Genomic DNA, 10,160 nt, shown 5'->3' with positions numbered 1-10,160 from the left:
TAGGAACCTCGTGGTGTAGGAACCTCGTGGTGTAGGAACCTCGTGGTGTAGGAACCTCCTGGTGTAGGAACCTCGTGGTGTAGGAACCTCGTGGTGTAGGAACCTCGTGGTGTAGGAACCTCGTGGTGTAGGAACCTCGTGGTGTAGGAACACCTCGTGGTGTAGGAACCTCGTGGTGTAGGAACCTCGTGGTGTAGGAACCTCCTGGTGTAGGAACCTCCTGGTGTAGGAACCTCCTGGTGTAGGAACACCTCGTGGTGTAGGAACCTCGTGGTGTAGGAACCTCGTGGTGTAGGAACCTCCTGGTGTAGGAACCTCCTGGTGTAGGAACACCTCGTGGTGTAGGAACCTCCTGGTGTAGGAACCTCCTGGTGTAGGAACCTCGTGGTGTAGGAACCTCGTGGTGTAGGAACCTCCTGGTGTAGGAACCTCCTGGTGTAGGAACCTCGTGGTGTAGGAACACCTCGTGGTGTAGGAACCTCGTGGTGTAGGAACCTCCTGGTGTAGGAACCTCCTGGTGTAGGAACCTCCTGGTGTAGGAACACCTCGTGGTGTAGGAACCTCGTGGTGTAGGAACCTCGTGGTGTAGGAACCTCGTGGTGTAGGAACCTCGTGGTGTAGGAACCTCGTGGTGTAGGAACCTCCCGGTGTAGGAACCTCCTGGTGTAGGAACCTCGTGGTGTAGGAACCTCGTGGTGTAGGAACCTCCTGGTGTAGGAACCTCGTGGTGTAGGAACACCTCCTGGTGTAGGAACCTCGTGGTGTAGGAACCTCCTGGTGTAGGAACCTCGTGGTGTAGGAACCTCGTGGTGTAGGAACCTCGTGGTGTAGGAACCTCCTGGTGTAGGAACACCTCGTGGTGTAGGAACCTCCTGGTGTAGGAACCTCCTGGTGTAGGAACCTCCTGGTGTAGGAACCTCGTGGTGTAGGAACCTCCTGGTGTAGGAACCTCGTGGTGTAGGAACCTCCTGGTGTAGGAACCTCCTGGTGTAGGAACCTCCTGGTGTAGGAACCTCGTGGTGTAGGAACCTCCTGGTGTAGGAACCTCGTGGTGTAGGAACACCTCCTGGTGTAGGAACCTCGTGGTGTAGGAACCTCCTGGTGTAGGAACCTCCTGGTGTAGGAACCTCGTGGTGTAGGAACCTCCTGGTGTAGGAACCTCCTGGTGTAGGAACCTCCTGGTGTAGGAACCTCCTGGTGTAGGAACACCTCCTGGTGTAGGAACCTCCTGGTGTAGGAACCTCCTGGTGTAGGAACCTCGTGGTGTAGGAACCTCCTGGTGTAGGAACCTCGTGGTGTAGGAACACCTCCTGGTGTAGGAACCTCGTGGTGTAGGATCCTCCTGGTGTAGGAACCTCGTGGTGTAGGAACCTCCTGGTGTAGGAACCTCGTGGTGTAGGAACACCTCCTGGTGTAGGAACCTCGTGGTGTAGGAACCTCCTGGTGTAGGAACCTCCTGGTGTAGGAACACCTCCTGGTGTAGGAACCTCGTGGTGTAGGAACCTCGTGGTGTAGGAACCTCGTGGTGTAGGAACCTCGTGGTGTAGGAACCTCCTGGTGTAGGAACCTCGTGGTGTAGGAACCTCGTGGTGTAGGAACCTCGTGGTGTAGGAACCTCGTGGTGTAGGAACCTCCCGTGTAGGAACCTCCTGGTGTAGGAACCTGCTGGTGTAGGAACCTCCTGGTGTAGGAACCTCCTGGTGTAGGAACCTCCTGGTGTAGGAACCTCGTGGTGTAGGAACCTCCCGGTGTAGGAACCTCGTGGTGTAGGAACCTCGTGGTGTAGGAACCTCCTGGTGTAGGAACCTCGTGGTGTAGGAACCTCCTGGTGTAGGAACTCCCTGGTGTAGGAACTTCCTGGTGTAGGAACCTCCCGGTGTAGGAACCTCCTGGTGTAGGAACCTCGTGGTGTAGGAACCTCCCGGTGTAGGAACCTCCCGTGTAGGAACCTCCTGGTGTAGGAACCTGCTGGTGTAGGAACACCTCGTGGTGTAGGAACCTCGTGGTGTAGGAACCTCCTGGTGTAGGAACCTCCTGGTGTAGGAACCTCGTGGTGTAGGAACCTCCTGGTGTAGGAACCTCCTGGTGTAGGAACCTGCTGGTGTAGGAACCTCGTGGTGTAGGAACCTCCTGGTGTAGGAACCTCCTGGTGTAGGAACCTCGTGGTGTAGGAACCTCGTGGTGTAGGAACCTCGTGGTGTAGGAACCTCCTGGTGTAGGAACCTCCTGGTGTAGGAACCTCGTGGTGTAGGAACCTCGTGGTGTAGGAACCTCCTGGTGTAGGAACCTCGTGGTGTAGGAACCTCCTGGTGTAGGAACCTCGTGGTGTAGGAACCTCCTGGTGTAGGAACTCCCTGGTGTAGGAACTTCCTGGTGTAGGAACCTCCCGGTGTAGGAACCTCCTGGTGTAGGAACCTCGTGGTGTAGGAACCTCCCGGTGTAGGAACCTCCCGTGTAGGAACCTCCTGGTGTAGGAACCTGCTGGTGTAGGAACACCTCGTGGTGTAGGAACCTCGTGGTGTAGGAACCTCCTGGTGTAGGAACCTCCTGGTGTAGGAACCTGCTGGTGTAGGAACCTCGTGGTGTAGGAACCTCCTGGTGTAGGAACCTCCTGGTGTAGGAACCTCGTGGTGTAGGAACCTCGTGGTGTAGGAACCTCGTGGTGTAGGAACCTCCTGGTGTAGGAACCTCCTGGTGTAGGAACACCTCCTGGTGTAGGAACCTCGTGGTGTAGGAACCTCGTGGTGTAGGAACCTCCTGGTGTAGGAACCTCGTGGTGTAGGAACCTCCTGGTGTAGGAACCTCCTGGTGTAGGAACACCTCCTGGTGTAGGAACCTCGTGGTGTAGGAACCTCCTGGTGTAGGAACCTCCTGGTGTAGGAACCTCGTGGTGTAGGAACCTGCTGGAGTAGGAACCTCGTGGTGTAGGAACCTCCTGGTGTAGGAACCTCGTGGTGTAGGAACCTCCTGGTGTAGGAACCTCCTGGTGTAGGAACCTCGTGGTGTAGGAACCTCCTGGTGTAGGAACCTCCTGGTGTAGGAACACCTCCTGGTGTAGGAACCTCGTGGTGTAGGAACCTCGTGGTGTAGGAACCTCCTGGTGTAGGAACCTCCTGGTGTAGGAACCTCCTGGTGTAGGAACCTGCTGGTGTAGGAACCTCCTGGTGTAGGAACACCTCGTGGTGTAGGAACCTCCTGGTTACTACACCAGCAGCAGCAGCACACAGGGGATTATTGTGTCCGTCCGTCCGTCGTGCATCTGAAAATGTGAGGGGTGGGGCTGGGTGGGGAGGGGAGGGAGGGGCTGGGTCGGGAGGGAGAGGCTGGGTGGGGAGGGGCTGGGTGGGGGGTTGCTGGGTGGGGAGGGAGGGGAGGGGCTGGGTGGGGAGGGGTGGGGCTGGGTGGGGAGGGGCTGGTCACCCCGTGGTGCCCTTATAAAACTCAACGTTTAACCTACTCACGCCGGCTTGTGCCCGCCTTCACAGTCGGGCATATTTGCGGAATACACCACGTGGTGCCGCCGTTGACCCTGGCCATTGACCGAGCAACCCAACGTTCCTACCAGCTCCCTCCGCAGGAGAATGTGTTCCACAAAGGGCGAAATGCCCGCTCGCTTCGTAAGAGATTCTCTCTCTCTCTCTCCTGCATTAAAACAACACCACACGACACGGACACCTCGGAATAACGCTGCCGCTAGGGAGTCCCCTAGGCTAAACCGATTCTAAACCGAAACTCAACCATGTTTTTTTATTTAATATTTTACCAGGTCAAGCCCACTGAGCTACGTAGCTCTTTTTCAGAAGCGACCTGGCCACAAATGGCAGATCCACGAAGTGGCTCGTCGCGTGGACATTTACAGCAGCCAAAGACTCTGAACGCGTGATGTTGATTCTGAATGTGAAGGGAAAAAGCGGAGGATCCGGAGAAAAATCCACGCTACCACGGGGAGAGAGAGAGAGAGAGACACGCAAACTCCAAATATACAGCAGCAGCAGCAGGCATCGTCAGGGTCGGGATCGAACCCACGACCTCTTGTATACCAGGCGAGGTAGTTAACATCTCCTAGCCACCGTGATGATGATGAGAGACACAAAATGCAAATTTACAACAGGCATCGTCAGGGTCGGGATCGAACCCACGACATCCTGCATACCAGGCGAGGTAGTTAACATCTCCTAGCCACCGTGATGATGATGATGGTGAGAGAGACACGCAGACTGCAAATATACAGCAGCAGCAGCAGACATCGTCAGGGTCGGGATCTAACCCACGACCTCCTGTATACCAGGCGAGGCAGTTAACATCTCCTAGCCACCGTGTGCTAAACCCGGGGTGGATTGTGACACCGCCGGATCGTAAGAGAGGTGCGCGTTCGTTCGCCGAACTGATTCTCGCACCGCACGTGACCCACCGCGCTAATCGGAGGCGCGGTTGTCGAGAAATGAGTTTGCGATCTCGCTTTGACGCTGCATAGCTCCCAGGCGCTTCCGACCACAGGTATTCAGATCAGACGTCCAGGAGCGATCTTCCACTCACGTCCACATCCTGCACGTGATCACCTCGTGTCAACAATGCGAGTATCGTCGTAAATACATTCAATTCCTACCTAGGTCTCCTTCCCCCCCCCCCTCTCTCCTGCCCTACCCCCTCCCCCGCCCACATCATGCCATACTTCCCCTAAATCTGCAAGTGCCGGGCCGGGAAGGGAGACGCACGCGGAGCGGCGGCCAAAACCAAACTTATCGGAGTGTGAAATGGATGGAGCATTTAATCCGAGGCGCTGTCCACTCGCATTGTTTACAGACTCGTCCCATCAGCGCGCGCGCCACGGACAAGGAGCGAGCGACAATGTTGTTGGGTAGAGGGGGAGGAGGGTGGGTGGGTGGGTGGGGGGATGAGTGGGGAGGTAGGTGGGTTGATGGTTGGGTGGGGGGATGAGTAGGGAGGTAGGTGGGTGGGGGGATGAGTGGGGAGGTAGGTGGGTGGGTGGTTGCTTGGGGGGATGAGTGGGGAGGTAGGTGGGTGGGTGGTTGGGGGTTGAGTGGGGAGGTAGGTAGGTGGGTGGGGTGGGGGGATGAGTGGGGAGGTAGGTAGGTGGGTGGGTGGTTGGTTGGGGGGGGTGAGTGGGGAGGTAGGTGGGTGGGTGGTTGGTTGGGGGGTGAGTGGGGAGGTAGGTGGGTGGTTGGGTGGGGGGATGAGTGGGGAGGAAGGTAGGTGGGTGGTTGGGTGGGGGGATGAGTGGGGAGGTAGGTGGGTGGTTGGATTGGGGGGGGGGTGAGTGGGAGGTAGGTGGGTGGTTGGTTAGGGGATGAGTGGGGGGTAGGTGGGTGGGTGGGGGGATGAGTGGGTAGGTAGGTGGATTGGTGGTTGGGTGGGGGATGAGTGGGGAGGTAGGTGGGTTGGTGGTTTGGTGGGGGGGTGAGTGGGGAGGTAGGTGGGTGGTTGGGTGGGGGGATGAGTGGGGAGGTAGGTAGGTGGGTGGGTGGTTGGTTGGGGGGATGAGTGGGGAGGTAGGTGGGTGGGTGGTTGGTTGGGGGTTGAGTGGGGAGGTAGGTGGGTGGGTGGTTGGTTGGGGGGATGAGTGGGGAGGTAGGTGGGTGGTTGGGGGGATGAGTGGGGAGGTAGGTGGGTTGGTGGTTGGGTGGGGGGGTGAGTGGGGAGGTAGGTGGGTGGGTGGTTGGATGGGGGGGGTGAGTGGGGAGGTAGGTGGGTGGTTGGGTGGGGGGATGAGTGGGGAGGTAGGTGGGTGGTTGGGTGAGTGGGAGGTAGGTGGGTGGTTGGGTGGGGGGGTGAGTGGGGAGGTAGGTGGGTGGTTGGTTGGGGGGGTGAGTGGGGAGGTAGGTGGGTGGTTGGGGGGGTGAGTGGGGAGGTAGGTGGGGGGATGGCGACGCATGAACGCCATCCTCACCACAATCCTCACCACCCCTCCCTCGAGCTCCATCGCTCCACAACCAACACGAGCGGGAGTCACGGCCATTACTTGGCCGTCAGCGGGCAATCAGAGATCATTATCCACTTTGTTCAATGCCCAATGCCTCCCCCCCACACGTCTCACGCATTACATTGGGGGGGGGGGGCTGTACTGGTGAAATGGGGGGGGGGGTCGAGGGGGTATGAGGGAGAACGGGGAGACAGGGATAATGTCGAACACGACAGCTTTAGATTTGAGATGTCCACTTCAATTAGGGTCTCTGCGGAGGGGCAGGGCAGGGGGGGGGGGACTTGAAGAGGAGAGGGGGTTAGGATTTGGAGTGGGGTCACGCTTGACTGCTGCTGCTGCTGAGACAATAAATGTCGGAACCGGTCCAGAGTCGTCGATTGTGTTGCGCCGATGATCCAGCGCACTCCATGTTCATCCGATCTCCCGTTCATCCACCCTCCCGTTCATCCACCCTCCCGTTCACCCAGCCACCCGTTCATCCACGCTCCCGTTTGTTCACCCTCCCGTTCATCCGACCTTCAGTTTACCCGCAATCCCGTTGTATCCGACCTCCCGTTAAATTATCTCCTGCCGCGCCACCCCACACCACCACATGGTACCCACACTGTACCCCACCCACGCTGTGCCCCACCCACGCTGTGCCCCACCCACACTGTACCCCACCCACACTGTACCCCACCCACGCTGTGCCCCACCCCACCCACACTGTACCCCACCCACGCTGTGCCCCACCCACACTGTACCCCACCCACGCTGTGCCCCACCCACACTGTACCCCACCTACACTGTGCCCCACCCACACTGTACCCCACCCACGCTGTGCCCCACCCCACCCACACTGTACCCCACCCACGCTGTGCCCCACCCACACTGTACCCCACCCACACTGTACCCCACCCACGCTGTGCCCCACCCCACCCACACTGTACCCCACCCACGCTGTGCCCCACCCACACTGTACCCCACCCCACCCACACTGTACCCCACCCACGCTGTGCCCCACCCACGCTGTACCCCACCCACGCTGTACCCCACCCACACTGTACCCTACCCTACCACGTGGTGTCGCTGCGCGTCACTCTCCGCATGGACGCCGGATCGCTGCTGCCTGGTACAGTGCCTATCCACACACAAACACAGAGACAGACAGACCCATCATCACACAGGGGGAGTGTAAATCAGACCAGTACGTGGCTTGTGAGGGTGACCGCGGTGTTGCTGGCTGCTGCTGCTAGCTGCTGCTGCTGCTGTTGTTGTGTCTCAACGTGAGTTGAATCTTTAACGTGCAAGGCCCTGCTTAAGTATACAGTACAGTAACAGCTGACACACACACACGTGTGTGTGTGTATGGGTAGCGGTAGTGGAGTGGTTAGCGCTACGCTGCTGCTACGAACCTGGCGACTCGGGTTCCATCCCCGCTCACGGCCAACACCGGTTGCGATTATCTGAACCGGTCCTGGGCCTCCCCTAGGTCGACTCGGCCTCAAATGAGTCTCTGGTGCGGTGTGCAGTAAGCATCGCCAACTAGGCAGACAAAGGCGGCCGGGCGTGGTGCTGGCCACCCACCCACCCCCACGTGTGCCGTGCCGGCCTTCACAGGTGCTGCTCGCTAACAGCACTCGCCCCAACAGTCTGTCACAGGCTACGCGGGGGATCTGTGTCTTTGTGTGTGTGTATATATACTGGGTATCGCCTAGGTCGGCTCGGCCTTAAAGCTGAATAGGTACCTGGGGAGACAAAGGCGGCCGGGCGTGGAGCTGGCAACACCAGCCCCTCGTGTTGGGGCTTAATAGGTGCCCGCTACAGCCTGTCAGGTTACGTAACTACAGCTGACGAGTTTGTCTCTGTGTCTGTGTGTCTTTTGTGTGTGTGTCTATGTGTGTGTGTGTCTGTGTGTGTGTGTCTATGTGTGTGTGTGTGTCTATGTTTGTGTGTGTCTATGTGTGTGTGTGTCTATGTGTGTGTGTCTGTGTGTGTCTATGTGTGTGTGTGTCTATGTGTGTGTGTGTCTATGTGTGTGTGTCTATGTGTGTGTGTGTCTATGTGTTGGTGGGGAGCGATAGTGTAGCGGTTAGCGCGCTGCGCTATGAACCTGGCGACCCGGGTTCGATTCCCGCTCACGGCCAACACCAGTGACAATTATCTGAACCGGTCCTGGGCCTCCCCTAGGTCGACTCAGCCTCAAATGAGTACCTGGTGCGGTGTGTAAACATTGCCACTAGGGAGACAAAGGCGGTCGGGCGTGGTGCTGGCCACCCACCCCCTCGTGTACCGTTCCGGCCTTCATAGGTGCTCGCTAACAGCACTTGCCCCTACAGTCTGTTAAGGCTATACGGGGGATCTTTGTCTTTGTATGTTATCTATGTGTGTGTGACTTGTCTGTGTGCGCACGACTGCGTTGGCTGGGTCATGTAGCCCGCATGCCACCCCGTGCCCGGTCACCCCGTGGCCCGGCCATCCCGTGGCCCGGCCACCCCGTGCCCCTGTCACCCCGTGCCCAAGCAGTTTCTGTCCGGCCGCATAGAGAGGGCACGACACGGGCTGGAGAGGAGATGGAGTGATGTGGTACAGGAGGACGTGGAGCTGAGTGGACTTGCCGATGACTGGTACCAGCGGTGTCAAGATCGGCCTCTGTGGAGGCAGAGGAGCGACGTCACAACAACGATCGGAGCGCTGGGCGGATAAAATGCACCTAGCCTGGCACAGTAGGGGGGGTACAGCTGGTGGAGCATCTACCGGTCATCTCAGTCAGCCAACCCACGTCACCTGCTGGGTCTGTCCCAAGATCTCCTGCACCTAGCCTGGCACAGGCGGTACAACTGGTGGTGCATCTGCCGGTCGTCTCCGTCAGCCAACCCATGGCACCTGCTGGGTCTGTCCCAAGATCTCCTGCACCTAGCCTGGCACAGTCGGGGTACAGCTGGTGGTGCATCTGCCGGTCGTCTCCGTCAGCCAACCCATGGCACCTGCTGGGTCTGTCCCAAGATCTCCTGCACCTAGCCTACTACCATGGCACCTGCTGGGTCTGTCCCGAGACCCCCTGTCAGCAGCGGCGCCTTCGACACTTCACGTGGTAGCCTCAAGGTGCACCTAGCCTGGCACAGGTGCCGTGGTGACGTCACTTAGTGGGGAATGGCGGGTGTATTGGTGTCTGTGTGTCTTTGTCTGTACCCGTGTTTATGCTTGTCCGTATTTCTTGTCTGTCTGCAATATGTCTGGGTGTGTGTGCGTCTCTGAATACGTCTGTCAGTGCATGTGTCCGCCTGCCACAATGCGTCTGTCCGCGTGTCTTCTTAGCACATGAAGGCCCATAGCCCGAAACGTCGCCTGTTATATATATTTATCTCGCTGTGTTGTAATCGCCCCCAGAGGGCGCTAGAGTCGCATGTAATAGTCAGTTGCAAAGTGAGACCTCATCCCTTACCACGGTTGGGCCTAATATCGGACGTTTCGTCCCACCGTGCGGGGGCCTTCTTCAGGAACTGAACAGACAGCATTCAAGTTGAACTTTTGAGTTGGAACTGAATTCAGTTCAACGCCGGAGTCCGACGTTTTCTGACCCACGTGCCGACGTCGGGCCAACGTTCGTTGGCATATTTGCCGGGCTGCTGCAGCGTCACGGGACACGTGAGGCGACGGTGACGGCATGGGGAGGCCATCGTCGTCCGGCAATGGTGATGCGATGTTGACGATGATAACTTTCCGTTATTTGTTACAATAATGACAGACATGCTTGTGTGCACGGTTGAACTTCTTTCGCGCGCCGTACGTGACCACCGGTGCCGATCGGAGGTGCGGGGGGAAGGACAACGATAAACCATGTCAAGTGAGGTGCACTGGTTTGCCTCGTGCGTGCCGGTATTGCCGCGGTGACGTTCAAGTTGCCAATGAGCCTGGCAATCGCTGGCAAACGATGCGTGCCGCCTCCGGAGATGGTCCTCCGAGAAATCCGTTTCAAACGAACAAGTCGTTTGAATGACCCACGTGTGATTTTATTAATCGATCAGTCTCCGTGTCTTCCCCTTGCAGAGATGACCGGGGTGGAGGAGGAGAGATGGAGGAGACGGGTACCTGCTGGTGGTGACGGCGGCGGCGGCGGCGGCGGTGGTGGTGACGGTGACGATGACGGTGACGACGATGAGGAGTGCCCGGAGTTGGTGGCCACTCTCCTTCCCCACGAGCGCATTCCCATCACCATCATCTCGGGCTACCTGGGTTC

At 58.3% G+C, this 10,160-nt stretch overlaps 1 protein-coding gene across 3 annotated transcripts in view; it reads left to right on the top strand.

Moving 5' to 3' along the window:
• Positions 1 to 6,949: 6,949 nt before the first annotated feature.
• Positions 6,950 to 10,160, top strand: part of LOC116951870 (zinc-regulated GTPase metalloprotein activator 1-like) — a 139,458-nt gene continuing 136,247 nt past the window's right edge. For 2 of the 3 annotated variants that reach the window (XR_012946864.1, XM_076073964.1), the window contains exons 1-2: positions 6,950 to 7,052; positions 9,971 to 10,156. Coding sequence is in view for 2 of the 3 variants with exons in the window: in XM_076073964.1 (XP_075930079.1) it covers positions 7,028 to 7,052; positions 9,971 to 10,156 (211 nt within the window). In the remaining variant the exon portion in view is untranslated. Of the gene's footprint in view, positions 7,053 to 7,081; positions 7,207 to 9,970; positions 10,157 to 10,160 lie in introns of those variants that run through there. The other variant, XM_076073965.1, reaches the window with a different exon arrangement.

The sequence above is a fragment of the Petromyzon marinus genome, chromosome 44 (assembly GCF_048934315.1).
Source record: "Petromyzon marinus isolate PM22_M1 ecotype Great Lakes invasive population chromosome 44, UKy_Petmar_22M1.pri1.0, whole genome shotgun sequence".
Lineage (NCBI taxonomy): Eukaryota > Metazoa > Chordata > Hyperoartia > Petromyzontiformes > Petromyzontidae > Petromyzon > Petromyzon marinus.
This window is presented reverse-complemented; position numbering and strand designations above follow the sequence as displayed.